The sequence below is a fragment of the Tetrao urogallus genome (genome assembly GCF_951394365.1).
Source record: "Tetrao urogallus genome assembly, chromosome: 15".
NCBI lineage: Eukaryota > Metazoa > Chordata > Aves > Galliformes > Phasianidae > Tetrao > Tetrao urogallus.
Window position 1 is genome coordinate 8,575,939 of NC_136828.1, and position 27,975 is coordinate 8,603,913.

General features: G+C 61.0%; 1 protein-coding gene across 2 annotated transcripts; it reads left to right on the forward strand.

The window, feature by feature from the left end:
• Nucleotides 1-311: 311 nt before the first annotated feature.
• On the forward strand, nucleotides 312-27,816 carry CASKIN1 (CASK interacting protein 1; the record flags this gene model as incomplete). Of its 2 annotated transcripts, XM_079542910.1 has the most annotated exons (21): nucleotides 312-405; nucleotides 13,505-13,556; nucleotides 15,167-15,264; nucleotides 15,497-15,642; nucleotides 15,777-15,872; nucleotides 16,120-16,250; nucleotides 16,329-16,437; nucleotides 16,637-16,745; nucleotides 16,859-16,953; nucleotides 17,035-17,152; nucleotides 18,458-18,673; nucleotides 20,478-20,585; nucleotides 20,693-20,811; nucleotides 21,825-21,912; nucleotides 23,520-23,617; nucleotides 23,941-24,051; nucleotides 24,126-24,227; nucleotides 24,630-24,768; nucleotides 24,845-26,947; nucleotides 27,054-27,447; nucleotides 27,720-27,816. In XM_079542910.1, 21 exons carry the CDS (start codon nucleotides 312-314, stop codon nucleotides 27,814-27,816), a joined length of 4,623 nt encoding a protein of 1,540 aa, XP_079399036.1. The 2 variants fall into 2 exon arrangements, with proteins under 2 accessions (XP_079399036.1, XP_079399037.1); XM_079542911.1 differs by lacking the exon at nucleotides 18,458-18,673.
• Between the last annotated feature and the right edge of the window lie 159 nt (nucleotides 27,817-27,975).

The window sequence follows — 27,975 nt, forward strand, 5'->3', positions numbered from 1 at the left end:
CAGACCCCTCCCCGCGCGCTCGGGGCGGCCCCGCTCCTCCTTGCGGCCCCTCCCGGGGCTCCCCCCTCTCCTCTCGCATCGCCCCCGGGGTCGCCCCGGTGCGACTCCCGGTGCCCCCCGCCCCACCGCGCCCCGCCCCGCCCCGGGCGCCCGCCGCCCCCGCCTCCGGAGCGGACTGGGAGGGGGGGCCCGCGCCGCGTCGCGCCGTGCGGAGCCGAGCCGAGCCGAGCCGAGCCGAGCCGCCCCTCGCCGCGCCGCGGAGGATGCTCGGGCCGTGAGCCCGCAGCCGGCAGCTCCGGCGCCGCGGAGCCATGGGCAAGGACCAGGAGCTGGTGCAGGCGGTGAAGGCGGAGGACATCGCGGCCGTGCAGAAGCTGCTGCAGAGGCCCAAACCCGGCAAAGCCAGTGAGTGCCGCGACGCGGGGCCGGGCCGGGCCGGGCGGGGGCGACGGCACCGCGGGCATCCCCCCTCCTCCCCGGGCATGGGCACCCACCCGCTGCTCCGGGGGCCCGGCCGAGTCGCGCCGTGCCCATCGCCGGCACCGCGGCACCGCGGGCGGGGGCCAGGGGGTATTCCCGGCGGCGCCCCGGGGGCACGGCCCGGCCCGGAGGTGGAGGGATATGGGGGGCTGCAGGCGGCGGAGCATCCCCGGGCGCTGCGCGGGGCTGCGAGGAGCCGTGTGCGCTCTGGTCCCGGTGCGGTCCCGGTACGGCCCCGCAGCAGCTCCGATACGCCCGGGGCAGGCAGGCAGGCAGCGGCCGGGCTGCCCTTGTCCTGTGCTCGGAAGCAGCCCGCGGGGGGATCGGGAGGGACGAGGGGCTGCGGCCCCAGGGTAGGGCTGGGGGCGTCTGAGCATCTGTGTGTGTACAGTGTGTGTCTGCATAGACCATGCATGTGTGTGCATGGACAGCGTGTGTGTGTGTGTATGCACCAGGACTGCCGGTGCCTACGTGTGTGCAGCTGTGCTCGTGTACGTGCGTGTTGGGGTGTGCATGTGTGCCCGTGTTTGGGTGCATGTCTGTGTTTGCGTGCCGGTGTGTGCCCTGGCATATGTGTGTTGGGATGCGTCTGTGTTGGTGTTTCTCTGTGTGGGGGTGTTTGGATGCATCTCCACGGGTTTCTCCCTGCGTGCAGCTCTGCATCAGGGCTTTGCACACCTCGGTGCGTGCACACCGATCTGTGTGTCTGTGCACGGGGCTGCGGGGGTGTAGCCGTGTCTTGCTGCGTACGTGTGTGCAGCTCCCGGAGTCTCTGCTCGGTGTGCATGGCTCTGTTGAGGCGTTTCACTCGGGACTGAATTATTCATGGTGCTGATGCAGCCGCAGGTTTCTGGCCTGGTGTGCGGGGCCAGGGGCTGTCCCTGAGTACGGGACCACAGCACACAGCCCCACTGCCACTGCGCCCTGCATCCTTCCCTCCCAGTGTGCCCTAAATGTGGGCACCCCATGGTCCCAGTGCCATGTAGGTTCGTGTGCTTTCCCTTTTGTATACTGGGGTTTCTACTTGAGCAGGGCATTGTGCTCTCTATGTCCTGGTGCTGAGCAGGGCTGGCCCTCATGTCCCCTCGGTGCCATGCAGGGTAGTGGTTGTGATCCCGTGTCCTGAGCTGTTGGCATGGTGTTCCTTATGTCCAGATGCCACATAGGACGATTGTGGTGTCTTGCATGTCCCCGGTGTTGCCCAGGTGCTGTCAATGCTGAGGGCCTGTGTGGGGAGAGAACAAGCTCCAGCTGTGAGCTTCATTCATCCCAACCCACTTCAGGTGCTGCTGATTCCATGGCTTCAGAGTGGTGTGTGATGATGGGACTGTGTGTGGCCCACGGCACTGTCCCCACACTCCCCTCTCAAACCCCACGGCCTGGGTGCCCAGCTGGCGTTGCTGTGGCAACAGGCAGTGGTGCCAGAGTGCTACCACCTCCTCCTGCATCGCATTCATCTCTCCACAGCCCTGCTGCATCTTCCTCTGCAGAGCCCATGGGCTGGGGTGGCTGTGGGGACTGGCAGTGCTCTGTGTGCTGGGCTTAGAGGAAGGGGACAAGGGACATCCCATGAGGTCAAACCCCCTCCTGTCCCATGCCTAGCTGAGCTGCATGCCTCCAGCTGTGCCAGAGCCTCTCGTGCTGTGACTCCTGCTCCTCACAGAACCCAACCTGTAGTGCCGTGCTCCTGGTGTGGGGACACGCGAGCAGCCCTGCAGCAGGGCTGGGGGATGCAGAGCACCACCGGGGTGTCCCGTATCACCATCCCCTCTATGTGCAGCTTCCTTGCTCACCTTGGGCACTCCCTGCACTCTTCGGCACCAGGAAGATTTGTAACTCTAGCTCTGTTATCTGGATAATATCCTATTCATGTGGGGGTTTAATAAATGAGATTTTAAAAATCCCTGCGTGAATTAACACGGGTTACCATGGTGACGTGGGGCCCAATTTAGCAGAGTGGAGTAAGAGTTTGTGGGGCCCATGCCGGCCGCAGCGCGCACCGCGCTCGCTTCCCGGGCATCCATAATTGATGAGGTTGTCTGAAAGTTACGCAAATCAGATGCAGGGATTTGGCAGCAAACTGTTTCCCTCCCTGTCCCCTCCTCCCTGGTGCTACCTCGAAGAATTGTCATGACTTGGCGTTTTCGCCTCTGTCCGCAGCTTGGGCACTGTGGGGTGGGATGGGGGCTCGAGGTGTTCCCAGCTGGGTCTGTCCTGGGGTGCTGGGCACCAGGAGATGGGTTTTGTTGTGCTGCTGCAGGGGACCCTCAGCATTGGTATTTTGGACAGGTGGGCTCTGTCTTTGAGATACTGCTGCCACAGTTGGCTCACCCGCTTTGGAAATGGCTTCTGTAGGGCCCCTGCCTTGACCTGCGGGATGGACCCCTCTGCCCCAGTTTCTCCCACCTGCTGGGCTGGGGGTTCTGTGAATCACTTCTACATGCAGCAGGTTGTGTGGCACAGATGTCCTGGCTCATGTCCCCATGTGCTCTGGATCCCTTTCTCCAGGACGCCTGGAGCCAGGCTCAGGAGACAGGCAAGAGGCTCAGCACCTCACACAACTCTCTGCCACGGGGCCCAGCCCAGCCTAACCCCACTGCCATGGGGCACAAGCATCTCTCAGGATGCCTCTGCCCTGGACAGCAGCATGACTGTGTTGCTACCCGCACTCCGCACCGTGTCCTGTGTGGCACCGGTGGGACCATGAGTGAAGCAGCTGGTGTAGGAGCTGGGCAGCTCTGTGCAGGTTGGTGCATGGGGCAGTAAGCAGCATGGGCAGATGTTGGGACCAGGAGGCAACTGCAGCTCAGCAAACACCCTGAGGCTGCCCCACATTGGGCATTGCCTTCCCGCGGCACTGGGCACCTCCAGGCATAACACAGCTTCACCTGCTGCTTCACCATGTGAAGGTGTCAGTAGGTGAAAGCTGGAGGCAGGAACTGGACCCTTTGGGGCACGTGGGGTCCCCACAGAGCCGTGTCATGCCCAAGGCCCAGTACACAGCATCCTGTCCTCTGATGCATCCTGAGAGGTGGCCAGTTAATTCTGCTTTTTTTTTTTTTTTTTTTTTTTTTTGCCCTGCATTTGATTGCATTAATAATCTCCTCTGATAACAGTATTTAATAAAACCAGGCTAATATGGCGCAGTTAGGAAATGTCTTTGACATTTTACAATTCAATTTCCATGCAGTAAAAGGCAGGGCAGCTGCAAATCCAATTCTGGTGCAGTGCACAGGGCGCGCGTGGCCGGCGACTGCCAGAACAGCCCTGTTCCCCCCATCCCTCCAGCAACACAGGAAACTTCCCCATCCATGGCTGCTGCTTGCGGCTCCTGCTGTTGCATATCCCCTGAGTGCTGCAGGGATAGCCACGTGGGATGCTGCCCTCTGTATGTGTTACGGACCATGGGGAGATGCCCACCCCCAGCACAGGGGATGAAGTTGGCTCCAACTGCTGCAATGCTTAACAAGGTGTCAGTGCTTCCCTTATAAACTTCTTTTCAGGGTTTATAACTGCGTGTGAAGCCTTGCTCCGAGCAGGGACTTGGCAGCCGGGAGCACGCCGGCGTGCGCCAAGTTTCCTTCCAGAGGGGGATTATTACTCAGCTCGGGGTGACATGTATTTATTTTACATTTTCTTGCATCTCTCTCTGGCCAGGCCAAAGCTGCCGGCCCAAACCCTCCCTTCCCGCTCCTGTTTTGGGGCCGACTGCACGGTCTGGGCAGCAGGGAATGCAGGCTCCCAGTCCCGGCTCCCGTGCTGGCCTGGATTTCCTCACGTCACACCGGGTGAATTCAGGGCTGCACCAATTAGTCCTTTGCTGCAGGCAGGCAGCCTCTTGTGTTGGGGCTCTCAGGGTGCTTCCCTTGCGGGGACCTCGTACTGTGCCACCGTGCTCCCCACAGCCCAATGCTCAGTGGTGGGGGAAAACTCTGGGCATGGCCCGGACCAGGCTGGGCACCAGTGGCTTGGTGTCCTGGCAATGCCACCAAGAGCTCAGGGTCCTGGCAATACCACAAAGTTCTCGGGGTTGCAGCAGTGCCATGGGACCGGGTGCTGCATGCAGCCCCATCTCCCCCTTCACAGCCGCCGTGTGGTTTCCCGTAGCCAGCCTGGCGTCTGGCTCTCTCCTGCTCCGGCTGCTCTGCCTTTAACCCTTCCCTTCCCCTTGCAGGCACTGGGAAAGGCCATGATTGCATCTATGGATCAGTGAGCCCGAGTGTCACCAGATCTCTCTATTCCCCTGTGCCTGCAGGGCCCCACTTTGTGACCCAGCAAAGGCGATGCCCATGAATGTGGCTGTGCTCAGCATGTGGCAGGCAGGAGCTGTGGGGTGCATCATGTAGGATGGTGATGCTTGAGGCTGTGTGTGTGTGTTAGCTTCCACAGTGCTCCTGTTGCTGCCAGCATGCTCTATTAGTGCACTTTGTGTCTCAGGGACTGCTGCCTCTCCTGCTGAACACTCACCATAAACCTGCTCTGCATCCTCTTTGCAATGCAGGTCAGCTAAGGGTGCCTTTCACAAGTCTTCAAAGCACTGTAGGGAGTGCGTTAAAGAATGGATTTGCTGATGTTTAATGGCCGGTCTGCATTACTGCTGGACCAGGCTCCTGCAGGCAAGGAAAGGAGGCTGGGATTCAAAACCTGCTTGTGCTCTGTTCGGATGCTGCTGCTCTGTTGCTCTGTCCCTGCTTTGTCCCATTGCTCCAGAGGGGTGCTCTGTGCTGGGCCAGTTACCAAGCTTGTGTGCTGCACCAACAGCCACCTCTGCCTGATCACTGTCCCATCCTGCAGCAAGGACATGTGCAGGACAGCACATCGTGCCCGGGCAAGGAGCAGCGCTGCCAACAGGTCGGCTCTCATGCCAGGCTGAGAGGGATCTTTAAGCTGTAATGAAATGTTAATAGTATTTTCCAACTCAATATGGGAGTAGAAAATGAGGTGTTTAACACTGGGCTCTGCAGCGACAGGAGCAATCAGCCTGAAAAATGGGAAGGCAGGGATGCAGCACCATCCCTGCGCAGCCTGCTGCTGTGGCTCTGTAACGGATGGGTGCTGTGCCCAGTGCAAGCTGCTTGGCCAGGGGAGTGCAGGACTGTGGGGAGCGGCCTCTCCTTGGGCCCTGCCAGCAAGGTCACCATGCTGTGTGGTGACAACTGTCCCTATTGTGAGGACTGGGGTGCTGCGAGCTGCTGGGATCCCAGCGCTGTGCTGTGCGTGGGCACCAAACAGCTGGAGAATGAGCAGGTTGGGGTCAGCGTGCAGCCACAGTGAGTGTTGCCATTCTGAGCATCATGCCTGCAGCTGGCTGCTCCACACTGGCTCTGCTCTGCCCACATGTGTGTGCATGCATGCATGTGCCCCATCAGCATCCATGTGCATCACGTACCCTTGTGCATCTGTATGCATCCATGTGCAGTGTGCGAGCCTGTGCCTGTGTGCTCGCCTCTTACAGCCATGTGTTCCGCATGCCTGTGGCCCTGGCCTGGCGTGGGGCTCGACACTGGGGCCAGCTCTCAGCAGCAGAAGCAGCCGCCGGCTGATCCCTTCCAGATGTGGCTGTCGGAGGCCCAGCTTGCACCGCCTCCTCACTGAGGCCCATGGAGGTCTTGTTCCACTGCTGCTGGCGTGCACAAAGCAGCACCTGCCCGGCTCCTGCATTGCAGCTGGGCTGTTTATGGCGTGCTCCTCACAGCTCCGTGCTGCTCGGCAGCAGCTCTTCTTCTGGCTCTCTTCACTCCAGTGTTCACACGCTCTGTGATTCTCTCACTGAGCCCTCACACCCCAGCTCCCAAACCAATTCCCTGCAGTATGTGCTGTTGTGGTGACACTGGGGATACTGGGGAGTGATCCTTGAGCCCTGCCTGTGCCCTGCAGAGCTGTGAAATTGTTGAGAGCAGCATGCCTCTGCTGCAGCCCAGCTGTGCTTTCCCATGCTGTGCAGTGGGCATAGAGCAGTCTGTGGTGATGAGTGGACAGGGACAAATGATGGCACTGTGGGTGCCGTGTTTGGTGCAGACCCCAGGGCTGATGTATCAGTGTGTGGTCTGGGAGCTCGAGTTATGGCCCTGCAGCAATGCTCTCTGCATGCACAAGTACGGGTGCTGCTGTGTACACGGGGAGCTCCCCACTGCTCCCCAGCGATGCCCAGAGCTGGATGGTAGGAGGCCAGGTAAAAGTGTCTACTCATTAGTTAATGATGCTTTAAGGTGCACAGAGCTGCCAGTCCCCTCCTGCAGCCCAATTGGGCTTCCGGTGCTCCCCACCCTTGGGAAGGGAGCGAGAGGCTGGTAGAAGTTGTATGGACATGGACAGGGCCAGGCAGGACTGTGTCTGTCCCATGCAGTGCCAACACCTTCCCCATCTCTGCCTCCCCCTCCATGACCTGTGTGTGCCCTCCATTCCCGTGCTGTGCGGCAGCTTCGGCATGTTGGCAGTAACTCCTTCCAGCCGGTGTGATTACTGAAAATTACCTGTTTAACATCACCCTGGAGCTGGGAGAATGGATTTCAATTAAGGCTCCATGAAAACGGCACCAGCAGGGATTTGAGCAGAGCTGGGGGTGGGCGTGAGGCTGGCACAGGGCTGCTGATGCTGAGCCCTGTGCTGCCCCTGCAGTGCCGGTGCCACCTCCCTGCTGCTGTCCCTGTGGCTGCAGCTGCGGGGGGTGGCTTGGGGGCAATGGGAGTGACCCTGGTGTGTGGCTCAGCCGGGCTCCCTGGCACGTGGCAGAGGTCGGGTGAGGATAAGGCCTGGTGATGCGTAGCAGCAGGGATGCTGGTGGGGCCACTGGTGAGCGCAAGCTGGTGCTGGTGGGCATTGTGGGGTCTCATACAGGGGCCTGGGTTTTGGTGGTTTGTGCTGGGGGCTGTGGTCGAGGCAGTGGATCTGGCCCCAGCCATTGGCTCTGCACTTGGTGCTCCCAAGCTCCTCAGCGCCCGTCTCTCCCTGCGTGCCATCCTCCCCCATTGGTGCCATCCCTGGCAGCCTGGAGGGACAGCCCGTCCTTCCTCCCTTTGGTTCGGAAAGTTTCCTTTTTATAAAAAAAAAAATTACAAAGGAGTCCCCGCTGCCTCTTGAAAGCTGCATTTAAGTTGCTTCATTCTGGCCCCAGGGGACAGCCCTGTGCTGCTGCAGCACCGTGACTCAGGCTGCCACGGCCTATTGATTTTGAAGTGCAGATTTCTTGGCTCCCTGGGGAAGGCTCCGTGCAAGGGCCGGGGCATCAGGAGCAATCATTGCCCACAACTCCACAGTGCCCCTCAGCGTCACCCTGGGCCTCTTTTTCCCTGGAGGAGAGCCATGCTGAAGCCACCGCAGTCCTCCTGTACCCTGTGCCTTGTCCTGAGCTGTGTCAGTGTGCTGGGATGAGAGTGGGATTGGTGACATGTTGGTGGAAAATCTAGGGTCTTGGGGGGCAGTTTGTGATGGGCAGTGGGTACCCAGCTGTGGTGCAATGGATGTCTATCCAGCTGTGACTGGCAGCTGTCTCATTGCGGTGGGTGCTGGGGTGTCCATCTGTGTTGGGCTGTTGCTGTCCAGCTGTGTTGAGTGGTGGATGTGCAGATGTGCAGAGCAGTTGTCATCCAGCTGTAGGGGCACCGAGTGCCCGGCTGCAATGGGTCCATCCCAGCCCCACTGCCTCTTTGCCCCAGGCAACCCCTTCCCACGCATCCCCGCTACAATCGCACCTCACCAGCAGTCCGCCAGCTTCCCGGTGCATTATTTATACCGTCAACATTGATCTGAAGACGATAATGGCTTCATTAGCATCTCAGCATAGTGCGGGGCTCGGTGCTTGGCCCGACCTTGGCTGCAGGAGAACATGTGCTGTGCTGTTGGACAGTAGTGAGGGGCGGTCTCCTATGGGCACAGCCTCCCCACTCCTCACCAGCCCCAGCCTTAGCACCCCTATGAGGTCCCCACGAGCACAGCCGCACACTCTGCCCATGCACACACCCTTGGGGACCCAGTGACACAGAGCAAATTGGACGGCTCTTGCCAGGGCTCCTTGTGCAATGCCAGCTTTCAGCGCCCGTTGTTTGTGTGGCACTCGTCAGCAAGGATATAATTAAGAGCAGCTATTTTGGATGCTTCCTTTATCTGGCAGCTCACAGCGATGTTGCTGCAGGATCCCCCCGCACCATCTGAAATTATTGCTGTGCTCTCCAGATGGGAACATGGTGCTGGCAGGATGTGGCCGGGCTGGGAGTGGACATACGAAGCAAAGGGAATCCGTGGGGTCATCCCATTATCTTGGGCTCATTAGTGGCCACTGAGATGGGGAGGCAGAGGGGCAGCCCAGCTTTCCCCTCATTAGATGGATGTTGATGTGGAGCAGGTTGGAGCCACCTGCTCGATGCAGACGCCCGCTCCCTGCGAGCTGGCACACTGTGATCACCCCAATGCAACCTGGGGGGAGCAGGCAGCTCTGGGGTGCCCAGAGCAATGGCACTGGGGTGCAGTTGGCTGGGCAGCATGACTCACCCTGCAAATGCAGCCCTGCACATGCAGCTGCTCGTGCTGTGCTCACTGCATCCTGCCCTGCAGGAGCGCGTGGGGCGGGAGGATGGGGTTGGTTCCTGCGCGCTGGGCTCTGAATCCAAGCGTACATTTAGCTACTGTGATCCCGTCATTTAAGTAAAGGCATTTATGAGAGTAGTAGCTGGGATTAGCTCCCCGAGGCGGTGTTTACACGCAGCAGACTCTGTTTATAGTCAGTGTCTATGGCAGATGTCTGCGTCTCTCTGCGTGCACAGCAATCTCTGGCTGGAGACAGTCCGGCCGTGCTAGGCTTGCTGGATCCCAGGAGCAGTGTAGTTCCTTCTTCTGATAGGGTCCTGCCCTGCCTCGCATTACCAAGTCCCCACGTTGCTGCAGGATACACAGACATCAACTGCTGGGCCATGGAGTGAGGGAGAGCAGGGAGCCAGGCCCAGGGAGCTTTGTGCTCCCGCATGGCACATCCATCATCAGGACAGTCCGTGGGGACATGGGGATGCCCTAAGGAGATGGTGTACTGCTGGAAAGCACTGAGTGCTTGTGTGTGCCTGGTGTTCCCCATCACTGCTTGGGTGCAGGTGAAATGCTGCGCAGGTGGCAGCAGGCTCAGCGGCTGTGCAGAACTGCACTCTCCTCCCCATCTGCCCATTGCCTTTTGTGTTCGCTCTTTTTAATTGGCAGCGCTCTCTGCTCCTTCTCTTCTCCCTCGTTAGTTGGAGTTTCCTGGTTCTTCTGTGCCATTAATGAGCTGTCTTGTGTCTTGCCCCCTCTGAGCAGTCTGCGTCCCACGCCATGGCTGAGGCTGCAAATCTGGCAGCATGCATGGAGTGCCTTCCTGCTCCTGGGACATCCGTCCTACCCCGAGCCCCTGGCTGCTGCAAGCATCCAGCCATGCTTTAGCTGCATTGCTAAACTTTCTGCACCATTCTGCCATACCCCGTGCCAGGATGTGCTGTTGGCTGGATCTCCAACTGAGAGCCAGCACAGCATCTGTAGTGGTCAAGTATGGGTCTTCATTACAGGAAGGGCTTAATTGTAGGGCTATGGGGTCATGTGCCCTCAAGGGTTTTCCCCACAGCCTCCAGGAGCCTTGGTGCTCCTAGCTGGTGTGGTGCTCTGCTAGCCCTGACCTGCCTGCTGCTGTTGCAAAGCTCTGGTAAGGGCCCTGGTGCAGGCACAGGGCTGGTTCTCTATTGGAGACAAAGCTGCATTGGCTCCTGCCATCTGAAGCCATGGTGAGGGCTGCAGGGGTGCCAGCCATCATCTGTGCGCTCCACCCCTGTGCCAGAGGGCACCTGGCTGCCAGCAGCACCTGGGGGTGCACTGTGGGAGTCACAGAATCACCCCCAACTGCTCCTCCTGGGGACACCGGCAGCCACTCCAATTTCCATCAGCCCATTTGAGGATGTTATCCCATCAGTGTGAGCTGCCTCCCAGCCCAGCTGTTAGAAGCTGAGGAGTCGTGCTGGGGTCCGTGCTTGCTGCAGCCCTGCCAGAGTGAGGCGGGTGCTCCGCTGCTGCCAGAGCTTTAACAAAAGTCAAACCGCTGCGCGGCTGGAAGTCACTGACTAAGCACTTGGCACGAGCATTTATTGAAGTGCTAAACAGATTTTGGCAGTGGCAGCCTCTTCTGCAGGTGCAGAGAGAAGAGTTTCTCTGCTCTGGTTTATTCAGCATTCGGCCAGCACAGGTTTGGCCAAAGCTGGGGTTGCAGCTTAGGCACCATGTGGCACTGCCCTGTGAGGACAGGGCTGTCACTGTGCATGTCCCTGCACGCAGACACAGCAGCTCCGGGCTGGGTGGGGACAGCGGTGATAGCTGCTGCCCCTCATGCTACCGGCACTGCTGCTCCCTGCCTGCAGCTGAAGGCTGAGCTGCTGCATCCTCGGGGAGCTGCATCCCTGATTTGGTTTTAAAGAAGGCACTTTGGGTCTTAATAGGAGATAATTAGAATCTGCTGGCTGGGAAATGAGCCTGTGCTGATCCCAGCTGAGATTGCAAAAGTGGTTGCACGGGGATCGGCATCATCTTGGCATCACTGCTGCACCCCACAATGTCGATCTCCTGGGGAAGCCTCTCGCTGGGAGCAGCCTGTGGGAGAGGACAGGCCCTGCTACCACTTGTCCATCTGTCCATCTGTCTGTCCTGCAAGCGGGGCCCATCCTGGGGCCAGGGCTGAAGACTGGACCCAGTGTTGCGTGCCAGCCTGCTGCCTTTGTCTGCCGGCGATTTGCATCTCGCAGGGCGGCTCGGCCCCTCTACTGGGAGCAGCTCATTGGGGCAGCAGCGGGCAGCGGAAGCAGCCCTGGGCACCTCTCCACCAGCCCTGAATGGCACCTTTGTTGGGGAGCCTGGCGGCAGCCATGGGCTGGCGGGCACCCACTCAGCCCTGGTGCTGGAGACTCTGCTGCAACTGGGATGGGACGTGGGGCTGCCACATCCCTGAGGTCCGGCTGCACCAATGGGGATTTGTTGCTGGAGGGTTTTGTTACTGTGTTAAGGAGGGTGGACTGCCAGGGCGAGGGGGCTGCCTTGCCATGGGGAGCATGCTCTAATGGTGTGGTTTTTGGGAAGAAGGCAAGTGGTCTGGTCCGGGTGTACTGGGGACCTCTGGCCCTCCCCATGCTGTGGAGACCCTGTGGTGCCCCCACCCACCATGTAGCTGCCTGGTCACACTGTGCCAGGAGAAGATGTTGTGAATCTGATGGATGGGAGCTGCTATTTGTTGCTATTCAGAAGCCATCCTCTTTATCTATCATCCATCGGCCCTGGGCTGCGCTGTTGTTAGCAAATGTACGGCTTGTTGGGCTGTCTGGCGGCTGATGGAGCGCAGGAGGGAGCGAGGGCAAACAGAGCTTGGCAGCATCCGCGTGGGCAGAGAGAAACTTCTCCCAGTGCCTGGTACCGTCCACCAGGCGTATCCCTCCCTCTGCAGGAATGAGACATACATGAAGGGGTCAGTTAGCTGGGATGAAGCTGTGGGGCCCATGTGGGTCAGTGCCATGCACAGCGCTGGCTATGGACAGGGATGGCAGAGCCTGATCCCCATCCCCAGGTGCCTCATCTGCATGCGCCTGGCCCTGTCTGCACCACACGGACTGGGATTTAAAATTCAATCAGGGCTTTACGTGCCAGGAGAGACTCTGGCTGCTCAGCACTGGCTTTACCTGCGTTGCGGTGAGACCTGTCCTATGCTGCATTGATTGAATGGGACAAGGCTGAGGGCACAATGCTGCTCCAGGTAAGGGGGTACAGCCCCCCCCAACCCCAGTTCTGCATCCCTTAAAGTGTGCTGGTGGATGCAAAGAGACCCTGGTGACAGAGCAGGGTGCCTTTGGGGGCTGGGACCCCACTCTGAGCCACTAGCCACTGGCACATGCAGACCCCACAGTGGGCCAGCAGCAGCTGCTTGCTGCCCGCACCTGGCAAGCATCCCGCTGTGCCCGGTGTGCTGACACAGCCCTCTGTGTTCTATAACTGAATATTGTGTTCAGGTGCTGATAAGTATTGCAGCCTGCATCATGAGCAAGGATCCAGCAGCCCTTCCATAGTGCTCTCTCCTCCACCTGAAATTGCCCCTTGCAGGGCTGTGCCTGTGCTGCAGCACCTTGCCTGGCTGTGCTCCCAGGCAGAGGAGCAGCCTCTGATCTGCTCTTCCTCAACCCTCAGTGAATGATTTCCCCAAGGCGTGGGGATGCACTGCTGCCTGCTCGCTGCACTGCACACACGGATGGCTACAGCTGCGTGACGTGGGCACCCTGTGGTCTGGGGTCACTGTTCCTCCTCCCCTGGCTGCACAGCCCTGGGCTGTGCCCCCTCACCTCAGAGGGCTGCAGCTCAGCCAAGCCTTCAGCCTCGCTCCTCCTCCTCGAGGCCCCAGGAGTGGTACCACAGCTGAGCTTGGAGGTGTCCCATGTCCCCATGGCTCTGTTGTGTTCCTGCTCTGTTACAAGGAAGAGCACTTTCACTGAAAAGCCTGACTGGCGTTTGTGGATAAATCTCATGTAAATCTCACTCCATCCCTCCGTGCTGCGCTAATTGGATTGCTGCGAGGGACTCCATTCCCCCACGCCTTTGGTTGGAGTCGGGCAGAGCAGAGGAAGGCAGGGCAGCACCACGAGGTTTGAGGTGTGGCAGAGTCCTGTGGGTAAGGGAATGGGAGGGAAACCCCATGTCAGCTGTGGGGCTGTCAGCAAGTGGTGGTGGGTAAAGCAGCACTACCCAGAGCTATTTGCTTTGGGCATTTTGATGCTTGCAGGAGCAGCTTTTTCCTGGGCCTGAAATGCTGTGCATGGCCACCCTTCTGTCCAGACCTCAATCCTTATGCTTGCAGCACCCACAAGCTTGGGGCAGCTCCTCACAGCCCCTTGCCACACCTGGCCCTGGACTGTAGCCAGCAAAACCTACAGGAGAAGTAGCAAAACCCACCAGCAGCCGTGTCACCCTCCCCAGCACACTCTGTGCCCAGCTGTGCCGCCTCTGCCTCCTGGTTAACGGGCTGTCTGCTCTTCCTCTCTCCCAGAGCTCCTTGGATCAGCAAAGAGAGTCAATGTCAATTTCCAGGACACCGATGGGTGAGTGTGACCCCGCTCCGGGTGTGCATGCTATTGAGTGTGTATGCTATGGGCTTTGCATGTTGTGGGGTGCAGTGAGTGGGAGATCTCATGCAGGTATCCTTGGTGCAATGCGGATAGCGTGACTGCACATGTGCAGGTGGCTTTGTGTGTACCAGCCATGCATAGCAGTGGAGATGAGGGCTGAAGGACACGGTGTGCTGTGCTCCTGCTCTGCCAGCCCCTGCCTCTCATGCCCTGAGCGATGGTGGTGCTTTGGAAGCACCCATTCCTGCTGGGGCGTCAGCTCTGGGCATCTGTCTATGTGCATGGGTGCACACCAGCATGCAGATGTGCATCTGAGAGTATGTGTGCATGCAAGCGTGGCTGTATGTGTGAGCAATGTATGGGTATGCTGGGCAGCACCGGGGAAGGCACATGGCTGCATGGGCAGGATGGGGGCTGTGTCACCCATGGCTCCTCTTTATGCAAGGCCTTCTGGGGGCTGGGGTGGTATAGAGAGAGCCTGCACTCTGCCTGCAAACTCCTGATGGGCTCAGGGTGTGCAGTAGCAGTCTTGCAGCAGTTCAGCTGTCCCAGTGCTGTGCCTCAGTTTCCCCGTCTCTGCAGCACTTGCTGGTTCCCAGGCTGATACTCAGGTGACCCCATGCTCTCATCGGGCCCTGCACAGCTCTGCAGATCTCCCTGCCGTTGTGGGAGAAGCCTCTGAGGCAGCCCAGGGGCAGCAGGGAAGGGGGGTGTTGTGATTTGCACCATCTTGAGCCGATTTGAGCAGGGCGCTGGAGCGGAAAACGCTGACATTTCCAGGCAGACGCTGGGGATCGGCCTCCTGAGCGAGCTGTCTGCTCTCATCGCAGCGCCCGACGGAGAGCGGATGGGGAATCACAGGCAGTGGGGCCGCGGTGCCATACCGTGCTGCCGAGCGGGGACGGGAGGATGTGACCCTGTGCAGCTGGGGGTCATGATGATTGCAGGGGTGGCAGGATTGCCACTCACTGCCCACAGTTTGGACATGGGGCCTTCAGGGTCAGCAGATCCCATGCTTTGTTGGTGCTGAGGTAACCAAAAGAATGGGATGGGGATGCTGCCTGGAGCAGTGGGGCGGCGAGTGCAGCCTTGCAGAGGATGCTGCTGCCAGAAGCAAGTAGGTCAGCGCCTGCCGGGTGGGAGCGGAGCAGGGTGCAGTGGGACGAGGGGCTTTCCCCAGCTCCCAGCACAGGGCAGGGGCACTGTGGCCATCTGGCAGCCTGGGCCCCCCCCCGCTGCTGCCTGCGGTCGCGCCGCTGGGGCCAGGCTGGGGGAAGTGGGTCAGCAGGGAGGGGTTCCCTGGTGCCAGCCGCTTCCCTGGCAGTGCCGGGCCTCTCGCCTCCGGTCCTGGGACTCCCAGAGCTAAATGCTAAATAACGATAATAAAGCAAAATAATATGGATTGGCTGAGTCTGGTCCCTATGGCAGCTCCTTCTCTTGGTGCCCACAAAGTGCAGAGGCATGCATAGGGAGGCTGGCAGGAGCAGGGTAGGTGCTCTGGAAGCTGCAGTGGGTGCAGGCTGGAGTGGACAGCCCACAGGGACAGTGCCTGAGCCCCTCCTGACACTGCGCCCATTCCCCAGGTTCTCTGCCCTGCACCATGCAGCACTCAATGGGAACACAGAGCTCATCTCGCTGCTGCTGGAGGCACAGGCTGCGGTGGACATCAAGGATAACAAAGGCGAGTGCCTGTGGCTGTGCCACCCTGGGTCTGGTATGCAGGGCAGAGCACTGTGCCTGGCTGTGAGCGCACTGGGGTGGGAAGTGAAGGATGCCTTTTGCTATGACATGGGGGCTGCATCCCTCTGGGGTCCTGCCCCATGCCCCCCACCCTCTGCCCCCTTTGCAGTCTTTGCCCAGGAGCATCTCTGTGCCCTGCAGGGCTCACTGCTGCTCCTCCTGCTCACCTGTAGGCATGCGGCCCTTGCACTATGCGGCCTGGCAAGGCAAGAAGGAGCCCATGAAGATGGTGCTGAAGGCAGGCTCCTCTGTGAACATCCCATCAGATGAGGGACAGATCCCCCTGCACCTGGCAGCACAGCACGGGCACTACGACGTGGTACAGCGGGGCCAGTGGTGGGGCACAGGAGGGGACGGACAGTGGTGGGGCACAGGGGACAGCAGTGGGGCTGATGCCCTCCCTGCCCCTGCTCATGCCCTGCTCTCACCGTACCTGGTCCTTCTCACCCACAGTCTGAAATGCTCCTGCAGCACCAGTCCAACCCCTGCATCATGGACAATTCAGGCAAGACGCCCCTGGACTTGGCATGCGAGTTTGGCCGGGTTGGGGTAAGTCTTTGCAAGCTGGGCCCCCCTGAAAGGCAGATCTGAAAGCGGGTGGTGGGTTCCTTGGAGTGGAGAGTCCTGTAGGTGGCATGGGGCAGCTGTGGGGAGGAACTACAGCAAGGGCATCTCCTGCTCTTGGGTCCTGCGGGCTGACCAGGGGTAGGGCACCCCTGTCCTGGGTCTCAGGGGGCCATCTCAGGGCGGCTGAGCCATCTTTGCAGCCCTGCTCCGTCTGTGTTTGCTGATCCAGGTGGTCCAACTGCTCCTGAACAGCAACATGTGTGCGGCGCTGCTGGAGCCTAAGCCAGGGGACACCACCGACCCCAATGGCACCAGCCCTCTGCACCTTGCGGCCAAGAATGGACACATCGACATCATCCGGTGGGTGCTCTAATGTGCAGGGAGCGGGCCAACATCATTCCCATCCCACCCTTTGCTGACCTATCCGTGCATCCACAGGCTCCTGCTGCAAGCTGGCATTGACATCAACAGGCAGACCAAGGCGGGCACAGCACTGCACGAGGCAGCCCTGTGTGGCAAGACGGACGTGGTGCGGCTCTTGCTGGATGTAAGGGCTCCCCCAGCTCTGCTGTCCCAGGGAAGGAGTGCAGAACGGGGTTGACCCCAGTGGGATGTTACCTCCTGGTGGGAGGGCCTAGGGCAGCGAGCTGTGCCCATGGCAGCATGACTCCCTCCATTTTGGGTGGCCCTGGTGGTCCCAACCAGTTGTGTGCCATCCCGAGCTCTCTCTCCCCGTATCATTGCAGAGTGGAATTAATGCCCACGTCCGGAACACGTACAACCAGACGGCTCTGGATATTGTCAACCAGTTCACCACCAGCCAGGCCAGCAAGGAGATCAAGCAGATGCTGCGGGGTGAGGGAGCAGGGTGGGCACCTTGGGATCAACTGTGGGACACCTCCATCAGAGAGCCTCCAGGGGGGATCTCAGCACTGGACGCCCACCAACACTGCCCTCTGTTCCCACAGATGCCTCAGCTGCACTGCAGGTGCGGGCTGTCAAGGACTATTGCAACAACTACGACCTGACCAGCCTCAATGTGAAAGCTGGAGACGTCATCACTGTGAGTGTGGTTGCACAGGGCTGGGGGGACATAATGCAGGTGGGGAGGCACAGCCCTGCCCTTACCACTCCGTGCCCATAGGTGCTGGAGCAGCATGCAGACGGGCGCTGGAAGGGCTGCATCCACGACAATCGGACCGGCAATGACCGCGTGGGCTACTTCCCCTCCAGCCTCGTGGAAGCCATAAGCAAGCGAACAGGCAAATACTTCCCCGCCTCTACCTCCCAAACCAGTCCCAAGGAGCAGCCCAGCCCTAGGGACCCTCCTGTCGGGCTGGGGCTCAGGGGCTGCATTGCCACTGCTGAACCAAAGGGCACTGTCCCCATTGTGCATGTGAAGTTGGTGTCCCCACCGCACAGGGTGGGACAGGTGTGTGGGGCTGGAGCCCCCGTTGTGCGTCTCCACCATGTGGGCACACTGCTGTATGGGGGTCAGAGCCCCCAGTTATGTAAAGAGTCAATGCCCTCGCTGTGTGTGTGGGAGGGAGGTCAGTGCCGGCGGCCCAGGAGTGTTGGGTGGGCAGTGTTTTTGTCTGTGCATGGGGATGGTTTGGGGTGTTACGGTGGTTTAGGAACATGGTGCTCAGGGACGGTCCCAGCGGCTGCACGTGGGGCTGGGTACTGGTGCCAGGGACCTGGCACTGCCCCACTAGGACTTATCCGTGGCCAGGGACCGTATCAGGGAGAGGAACTCGCTCCCTGCCCTGTGGCTCCCCATCCCAAGGGGGTGCCCTTGGCTGTGCCCAGTGCCAGGAGCAGTGTGGTGGTGCAGGCACAGCACTGATGTGATGCACTCAAAGGCAGTGCACTGACCAGCTCATTGCCCAGGGCTGCTGCATGTTCCCAGCCCCACGTCACCCCACTGTACGTTTCAGTGAGGTCCAGGGGAGCGGAACCGTGCCAGGCTGCACCGATCAGCACAGCCCTCCTTGCCTGGCAGCAGGTCGCATGCTAGTGCTGCAGAGGCAGGGACAAGGCCTGTGTCTCCTGGGCTTTGTTGCAGTGGTGTTTCCAGAGTGTAGGATTTGTGGCTCCAGGAACGCAGCCCCACGTGGCACAGGGGCTGCTCCAGGGCTTGGCACAGCGGTGCCGCCCTCACAGCCCCATTCCTGCAGCAGGGCACGTGGCATCCTGGGAGCCCAGTGGGGACTCGATGTTCCCCATTGTCATTGTGAGGTGTTGGGGGTCTGCAGGCTGTGCCCATGGGTCATGCCCTGCCCTGTGCTGTGTACTGACTTCTGCTGTTGCTTTGTGGCTCAGCTCCTTCTCAGTTGGGTCTCGGTTCCGCCTCCTCCAAATTTCTTTTGGTTGCTTACTTTGTTAGCTGTTTTTTTTATTTTTATTTTCTTTTTTTTTCTTCCTTTCATTCTTTTTTTTTTTTTTTCTTTTTATTTCTTCTTTTCTTTTCTTTTTTCTTTTTTTTTTTTTTTTTTTTTGGTGGTGCTGAACATGTCTCTGTTATTTTGATTCTTTTCATTTTGTCTCTTGTTATGTTTTATTATCAGGTTCATGGGAGACTGTAACAATCCCCCAACAGTACCAAAAGATCCCGCTCCCGGCTTACGGGGCTGCTGTGCTAAACGGTGACGCCTCGTCCCATCCGTTCCATTCCCTGCCTCCACCTCCACCTCCACCACCACATTCCCATCAGACTCTTTTCAGTTCCTTTGGCTATCACAGGCTCTCCCCTAGCAGTGCCGACGAGCCGCGTTACGGACAAGGTAGTTCACCGCTTGCTTCATTCTCTCGATGGATTTCTTTCTTTTGAAGTGTGTATCTATTCTTTTCTTTTCTATCCGCTCGGCTTCTCTCCCCCGTGCCTTGGTGCCTGCCGTGTGCTTGCACGCTGGGTGCGTGTGCGCCTGCAGGCGCGTGCTGGTGCGTGCATGCAGATGTGTGCATGCGTGTGTGTGTGCATGCGTGCGCGGCTGCGTGCGGCTGTGTGCACGCGTGCATGCAGAGCGGCCCCTCTGCTGCCCTCTCCTTGCACTGCTGCTCTCACCCTGCTGCAGCCACATCCCATCCCCGGTATCCCTGGCCACGCGGGCAGCACTGGATGCGGCGCTGAGCCCCTGACCGTGTGCTATCCCACCCGCAGCATCCACCCCCAAAAACACTTTGCAGCCTCCTGGTGCCAGGTTGGGAGGGGACAGCAGGAGCGACGAGCCCCTGCCCTTGTAGCATCCCCTCCCGGAGTGTTCAGCGCCCACAGGGCTGGGTCTGCGCATTCACAGCGGGGCTGGCATTGTCCTGAGGGTGCTCTCAAGGCTGGATCCCCACAGGCAGTGACCAGCTTCGTCCTTGGGACTATCTCTGTGGCACAGGCGGGTGACGGGCACTGCTGGTGTGGGTGCTGGTGATGGTGACTGGGGAGCAGATATGGAGCCAAGGGTTCTCATGGTTGTAGCCTCTGTGCTGGCACACTGTGCCATGCCCTCGGGGGCCTCTGCCAGCTGTTTGGGGCTGGGGGTGCTTGCACAATGTGAGGCACACGGTGTGTTGGAGGAGCACTGGGCCTCGACTGTGGCTTCCCAGTGTGATGAGGATGGGGATGCAGCACTGCTCCCTAAGATTTTCTCTTGCAGTGAGATGGCCGCAGCACGCACAGTGGGCACATCTCAACCTAACAGCGCCGTGGCTGTCAGCTTCCTGCTCACGTTCCTACCAGGAATTTATCACCTTGCACCATCTGCCCTGTGCTCCAGCCTGGCTGGGAGCTGGGCAAGTGGTCTCATGAATAAAAATATCTGCAGTGGCACAGGGGTGCAGCTTGGGCACAGATCCAGCACAGGGCTGCTCTCCATCACCACGCGATGCTGTTTTACACCCTGATCTCACTGCAGGGGGTTGGTACGGATTGAGCTCCGTGCTGGGCATCTCCAGCTCTGGCCAGTGTGAGAGAGATCCAGTGGGGCTGGAGGGAGCGATGGAGGAGCACATTGATGGAGCTGCACTTCTGGGGTGGGTTGGAGTGCATGGGGCTGGGTCTCATCACTGCAGCTGGGTCACCCCCGTGTCACCTACTGCTGTAGGGCACCCTGGGGAGCACAGCACTCTGGTGTCTGGTCCTGCAGCACCCTCGCATGGGGGCAGGTGGCCACATGGGGACAGCTGTGCTGCCTCAGCTGGGGACAGTGGGGTGGGGGCTGTGGTCCTGACTGCCTGAGTCCTCGCTGCTGCCTCCTGTCTCCTGCAGTGGGTCATGTTCCCATCCTGCTGTGCACAGGGACAACATAGTCCCCGTTTCCTAACTCCTGCAGTGGATCTGTCCTTCACTGGTGCCTGGCAGGACGGGGCCGTGGCTCTGGCCATGTGCACATGGTCACTCCATGCTGGCTGCTTGAGGAGGACAGGACCGAAGTACAGCATTGGCATCCCCCAAAACCTTTGACTGTTTTTTTTTCCCCTGCATATGGTGGTGATGGGCCCAGGGCCAGGGCTCACCTCTCCCCACGCCACACTGCCGTGAGCCCCTTCTGCTGGGTCACACCTGCCTGACACTGCTCTCTCTGCTCTGCCACCAAGGGTCCCGTGGGGCTGACATGAGCCCATCCCACCTTTCACCATCGCAGGGTGGATCGGCTGCACCTGCACCCACCGAGGAGATCTGGGTGCTGCGGAAACCTTTCACAGGTACAGTGGGCATTTCCCTGCTGTTCCCAGGGCAGCACGCATCGCAGCACCACAGTGTCCCCGTGCCTGGATGCGGATCCCTGATGGCATCTCCTCTCCCTGTGCAGGTGGTGATCGCAGCAGCCTGGGTAGCACGGGCAGCGTGGCCTCAGCCCGCAGCTCCGGAAGTGGGCAGAGCACGGGCAGCGGGGCGCACGCCCTGCATGCTGGTTCCGAGGGCGTCAAGGTAAGGCCGTGCACCGGCACACAGTGTCACATGGCTCCGGCATCGGTGCTGGCTCGTGGTGGGACTTTGCTCCTTTGGCAGCTGTGATCCCATCCTGAGCAGAGCCTCTGCTGAGATCAATACTGCACCTCGTGCTGCAAGGTCCTGTTGGCATTCAGTGTGGCGTGGAGAAGCTGGTCACTGCCTGTTGGCATTCAGTGCCGCAGATCATGGTTGTCACATCCGGCCACCCTCTTCCACCCCCCATGCTGGCTGCTCGCTGAGCTCAGCCCCCAATAGCGGTGCAGCATCTGGCCAAGGCCCGAGCTGTGCATCTCTGCTGCCTCTCTGAGGATGCATCTGCACTGCGCACTGCACCGCACACTGCACGCCGCCATCTGCACGCGGCCCACTGCAGCTACGCGCTGCACGCTGCCATCTGCTCGCTGCACGCTGCTGCCCAGTGCACGCTGCTGCCCACACGCTGCCCTCTGCATGGCACGCAGTGCCCACTGCATGCCACACATTACACTGCGTGATGCACATTCTGCACCGCACCGCGCACGCTGCACAGTGCACACAGCACACCGCATGCTGCGCTTTCCGCACTGTACGTTGCCCACCATTCATTGCACGCTATGCACTGCTCGCTGCCCCCTGAACTCCGTGCACAGCAGCCCCTTCCCGTGCCAACACATCTCAGGGAGCCCCATGAGCCCACCTCCCCACAGGTGTGATGCTGTGACCGGCTGGGCACTGAGCGCAGTGCGTGCCCCCCATGCCGACGGCCACCACGGCTGCACCGTGCAGGGGGGGCCGTGCTGGCAGCCCTCTCCGGCGTGCGCCGGGGTGCCGCGGTGCCGCAGGCTCCCACCACCCGCGAGCACCATATGTGCTGCGAGCGCTGCTTTCCCCTCCGCAACCCAGATCCGTCGCGCTCCTCCCTGCAGCACCGCAGCGCCCGCCGCGCACCCCCCGGTTCCCCGCTCGCCTCACTGCCGCCTGCTCTCCCCCCTTCTCGGGGTGTTTTTCAGCTGCTGGCAACGGTCCTTTCCCAGAAGGCTTCTGCGCAAGATGCTGCCGTGGGCGATGGGCCGGCCAAGGCGCAGGACATCCCCGCAGGTGCGTGCTGCCGGCCCGGCTGCTGGGAGCAGGAGGAGCCCTGGCCCCGCCGCGGGCTTGCCGTGGGCTGAGTGATTTGTCTTTTTTTTTATTGCCGCGGCACCCGGCGCAAAAGAAGAAAACGTGTGGGTAAAAAATGACTCTCTCGCCTTTCGGCTGCTGCCAGGCCTTCTCCTGCCTCGGTTAGTGGGGGCACCGTGGGGAGGGGGAGGGGGGGGGGGGGGACGCGGGCGGGCGGTGGGGCGAGAGCGCTCCCCGGCCCCTTCCCCTCCCCGGCCCCCCCTCTGCCGCTGTCTCGCCGCCCAGGGGCTCGGCCGGGGGCAGCCGGGCCGGGGGTGCCCACGCCGCGGGGGAGGCACGTGGGGGACGCAGGAGGACGATGCTCGCGTGCCGGGTGTGCGTGCCGGGGGGGTGCCCAGGCTGCAAGGGGGAGGTGCATCCATAGGGGGATGCAGGCGTTGATGGGGGTGGTGTGCACGCTGGGGGAGTGCAGGTATTGCGGAGGGACTGCACAGATGTGGAAGGTGCCCACATGAGTGGGAGATGGATGTGGTGGGGAGGCACATGGCAGAGGGAGGCACGTGTGAGGAGGTGCCCACGCGAGTGAGATGCAGACTGGGGAGAGATGCGTGCGCCTGGGGGATGCACACGAATTGGGGAAGCAGTGTGCACAAACACACACACACACAAGGAGGATGCAGGCAGGTGCCAGAGGGATGCATGCAGGCGCGCGTGCACACACACACACACACACACACACACACACACACAGAGGAAAATGCTCCCGCAGCGTGCAATTACATACAAGGAGGACGCACTTACCAGCAGGGGGAAGGAGATGCTCTTGTTGATCTGGATTAGAAACATGAGGTTGAAATTTCTGTGCAAACTGATGGCTGCTGAAGGCCACCATCCTGAAGACAAGGGGTGTCTGGATGCCTGTGCTGAGGTGCAGGGGTACAGGGCAGCTAGTGGCAGTGTGCTGGGTCTCCTGGCTGCAGTGAGGCTGAGCCTAGCCCTGTGCCAGTGGCATGGCTGGAGGAGTGGGCACAGATGGCTCTGGGCAGCAGGACCTCAGGCTGCTGCCTGGGGCACGTGGGCAGACGAGGAAAGCAGCTCTGGGGAGGGGTCTGCCTCCTGCTGGGTCCATCAAAACACTCTGGCCCTCAGCCTCCACTTGGCTACCCCAGGTGAGCTCCATCCTCTTAATGCCCCAATGATGCCACGGTCTGTGGGAGCTGTGCTCACAATGACATGGGGGCCAGGGAGACCTGGGTACTCTGCAGAGCTCTGTGCCAGCACAGCCTCCTCTGCAAGCCTGGGGATAGCCTGCTGGCCTTATTGGGCACCATCTGCACAGGGATGGTACTGTCCCAGGGAGCACAGCCCAGGTAAGGGCGCCCTGCTGCATGGGGCTGGATGTTGCTCTCCTCTGCCTATCCTAGCCTTGTTGCCCCTGGCAGTGGTTCTGCTCCCTGCCTTACACAGCCAGAGTCTAGGAGCTGCAGCTTAGAGATGCACTGAGGAGGGCCTGACCAAGATCCTAGAACCATGAGGCCCAGCAGACCAGTGGCCCCATTCCCCACTGACTGCTGCCCCCCCAGCAGGCTCATCGCGGTCGCAGAGTGTGGCCAGCTCCCCCTATGCACCCCAGCCACCTGCCGAGCAGCAGCTGAAGAAGATGGAGCCACCATCAGAGGGGAAGGTGAGCGGGGAGCACTGAGTGCACTGGGTACTCTGCGGAGTTCACAGTGATGGGGGGCATAGGCACAGCCACCCCCTCACCAACAGCTGCAGGCAGAGCTGTGCCACAGCCACCTGTGCTGATGTGGCTGAGTGCTGGTTCTGGTGCTGGCCATGATGCCGTGCCCATGGGATGCCTAAGCCAAGGGGCTACATGGCCCTTCTGCAGTGCTGACTGATCTGAGGCCAGCATGCAGCTGGACAGCCCATGGGGCTGTGACAAGAACAGAGCAACAGATCCCTGTGCCAAGGCTGCCCCGAGCTACACCACTCTTCTCATTCTAGAGCTCAGAAGCTGTGTACCAGTGGCTGTGTAAGTTCCAGCTGCAGCTCTACGCACCCAACTTCATCAACGCCGGCTACGACATCACCACCATCAGCCGGATGACGCCAGAGGTGAGGCCATGAGGGCAGTCCTGGGATTGCCACCTGCTTGTGGAGAGTGATCCTGATTCTCCTCTCTCCCTCAGGACCTCACGGCCATTGGTGTCACCAAGCCAGGGCACAGGAAGAAGATTGCCTCTGAGATCAATAACCTCAACATCCCCGAGTGGCTGCCTGAGTACAAGCCGGTAAGGGCTGCGCGGGGCCGGGTGCCATGGTGCCACAGTGCCACATCCAGAGCGGTGCTGGGAGCCCTGCAGCAGGTTCCATCCAGGGAGGGCTGTCACAGGGGGAGTGGCAGTGGGAACTGGCTCACTGCTCCCAGATGAAGCCCATATCCCATGGTCCTGAAGCTGCACGTCCCCTGCTGAAGTCCCTGGCATTGGCATCGGGCCAACGACAGCTGTCACCACATGGATGTGATGCTGTCTGCGCCTTGATGTTGTCCCATCACTGGACCATAGTAAGGGGTCCTTGGAGCACAGAGGTGCAGGAGTTCCCTGGGCCCTCCCCGGTGAGCACAGGGACACATGTGGCACTATCACTGCATGTGGTGCCACCTGGTGCTGAGCAGTGTCCCATGCCCCCAGGCCAACCTGGCGCTGTGGCTCTCCATGATTGGCCTGTCCCAGTACTACAAGGTGCTGGTGGAGAACGGCTACGAGAACATCGACTTCATCACTGACATCACCTGGGAGGACCTGCAGGAGATCGGCATCACCAAGCTGGGTAAGGTCTCATGACACAGCACTGTGGTTGGCCCATGGTTCCTTGGCTTACACTTGATGCTTTGTGCCATCCCCAGGCCACCAGAAGAAGCTGATGCTCGCAGTGAAGAAGCTGGCAGAGCTGCAGCGGGCTGAGCTGGGCAAGTATGAGCCAGGCACACTGAAGAGGAAGGCAGCGGCATGCCCAGAGGTGCTGGCCATTGAGTCCCCACCACCTGAGCCACCCGAGTGCCAGTCACCCAAGATGACAACGTTCCAGGACAGCGAGCTGAGCAGCGAGCTGCAGGTGGCCATGACAGGTGAAGGCCCTGAGGAGACGCCTGAGAAACCAGCCAACCCTGCAGCCCCTGGGTACCGATCACCACCAGCGCTGGGCGGCCGCGCCAGGCAGATGAGCAGCTCACAGGAGCTGCTGGGTGATGGCCCCCGTGCCCCTGCCAGCACCTCCATCTCCAAGAGCCAGGAGTACCTGGCAGAGGGGGCCCCCGAGGGTCCCCCTGTGCCGCCAACCAAGGAGCTCCGCCAGCCACGGCACGGCCACTCTGTCAAGCGTGCCAGTGTTCCGCCAGTGCCCGGCAAACCACGGCAGGCCTTCCCACCTACCGCCGGGCACCTGACACCACCGCAGACCCCTGGCAAGCCACGTCCACCTTCCCCACAGGGCCCATCAGCACCCCACGCCACTGCCAAGGTGAAGCCCACTCCACAGCTGCTGCCACCGGGTGAGCGCCCCGCATCACCCCGCTCCCTGCCCCAGTCTCCCACGCACCGTGGCTTTGCCTACGTCCTTCCGCAGCCCACCGATGGTGAGGGGGCCCCCCCAGGGGTGCCGGTCCTGCCCGTCTCAGTGCCGGTGCTGTGCCTGCCACCAGCAGGTGAGGGTGAGGAGGAGCCGGGGAGACCGAAGAAGCGGGCACACAGCCTGAACCGCTACGCCACCTCCGACAGCGAGCAGGAGCGGGACGAGCTGCTGGTGCCTGACGCGGGGCCTTATGCTACCGTGCAGCGGCGCGTGGGGCGCAGCCACTCAGTGCGGGCACCTGCCGGTGGTGACAAGAATGTCAACCGCAGCCAGTCCTTCGCTATCCGCCCCAAGAAGAAGGGGCCCCCGCCACCACCCCCCAAGCGCTCCAGCTCTGCTATATCCAGTGCTGGCATGGCAGAGGACTTCCCCAAGGATGGTGAAGGTGAGGTGGCCGCTGGAACCCCTGGCACCGAGGGGGAGAGTCGTCAGGAGCAGCGGCGTGCCAGCGATCTGGGTGGCAGCGTGGACACGGGCAGCGCCGGCAGCGTGCGCAGCATTGCAGCCATGCTGGAGATGTCCTCCATCGGTGGTGGGGCGCGGGCGCTGGCCCTGCAGAAACCACCTGGGGCTGGTGTGCCTGGGAAGGGGCCCGATGGGTACTATCTGCAGCCAGGAGCTCCCCCAGGAAGCCCTGAGCGTGCCCGTGTGGCCACCGTCCTGGCTACCGTCAAGCACAAGGAGGCCATTGGACTGGATGGGGAGGTTGTGAACCGGCGCCGGACCATCAGTGGTCCTGTCACCGGGCTGGTGGCGGCCGCACGCCGCGAGCGTGCCGACAGTGTGCGCTCCGAGACAGGCGCTGATGGCCCCAGCGAGCGTCTGCGGGCTGAGCGTGGTGGCTCTCCAGACACAATCCCCTTTGCTGAGGAGGGCAACCTCACCATCAAGCAGCGACCACGTGCCCTGGGACCAGCCCGGGTGGAGGCAGGAGAAGGGCTGTCCCCAGCGCACCGCCATGGAGACCTGGCCAAGGTGGAGGCCAGTGCCACACTTAAGAGGCGCATCCGTGCCCGGCAGAGCCAGCAGGACAGCGTCCGCTTCATCCTCACCGAGTCTGACACTGTCAAGCGCCGGCCCAAGGCCAAGGACAAGGAGCCAGCGCTGGAGCAAGCCCCTCTTGTCGTCTACCAGAATGGCACCGGCACTGTCAAGCGGCGGCCAGCTTCAGAGCTGAGTGGAGCTGAGACTCCCCCAACCCCACCTCCTGCCACCCGCCCCGACGGCCCTGACTTCACCCCACCGCCTGCCGAGCCCAAGAAACCCTTCAAGCCACCGGTGTCCCCCAAGCCTGTGCTAACGCAGCCAGCGCAGAAAGTCCCTGGGCCACCAGTGCCCATCCCCAAAAAGATGCCCATCCCAAGCCCAGGCAGCCCAGGTAGGTGTTCGTGAGCATTGGGGATGGTTGGCTGTGGGGAGCCCCTCGGGGCACTGCACCATCACTGCAGCCATCCTACCCCATTCCCTCTCCCTTCTCTCCACAGAGGTGAAGCGGGTCCACGGCACACCACCCCCGGTATCCCCCAAGCCCACACCACCCCCCACGGCCCCCAAGCCCCCCAAGCCCCATGCCGCCATCCAGTCGGTGAGTGCGGGCTCCACGCCAACTCCGTCCCCCGCCCGGCAGCTGGGCGCTACTGCCAAGCCCTCCAGCACACCGCCCTCACTCTGCTCCAGCCCTGCCAAGCCCCTCTCACCCGGCGCTCAGCCCCAGCAGGTGCCAGTGAAACCGCCGCGTTCTGCTATCGCCGGACCCTCTGTTGACAGTGCCAGCCCTGAGCTGGTGCAGCAAAAGCTGGAGGAGACCAGCGCATCCCTGGCTGCTGCGCTGCAGGCTGTGGAGGAGAAGATCAAGCAGGAGGACAGCCAGGCAGCAGAGTAAGGGCTGCGAGGATGCGGTGCATGGCAGGGAGCTGTGCGAGGGCTGGGGGCTGCGCTCTGGGCTGCGTGGGAATGGTGGTTTGGGAGGATGAGTACCACGGACTGGCGGTGGTGGTGACACTGGGGACAGGGCACTGGGGCATAGGAGGGCACCGGGGCTGTGGTGGCACTGGGGATGCTGACTACAGTGGGTTAAGGCCATAGCACAGGGCAGAGGTAGCCACGTGGTCCCAGTGCATGCACTGACCCAGTGCCCACCACTCTCCTAGCTCCACTGCAGAGGCAAAGAGCACAGGCAGCATCCTGGATGACATCGGCAGCATGTTTGATGACCTGGCCGACCAGCTGGATGCCATGCTGGAGTGAGGGGCGCGACGGCCCCGCGAACCTCAGGGCTTACGTGGGCACAAGGGCACAATGATCCGCGACCTCCCGGCCCCACCATCCCCTTTGTACAGCCGTCCCCTCCTGGACCTCCCATCCCTCGGGGTTTGCACAAAGAAGAAGATACCTCAGGATTGTGCT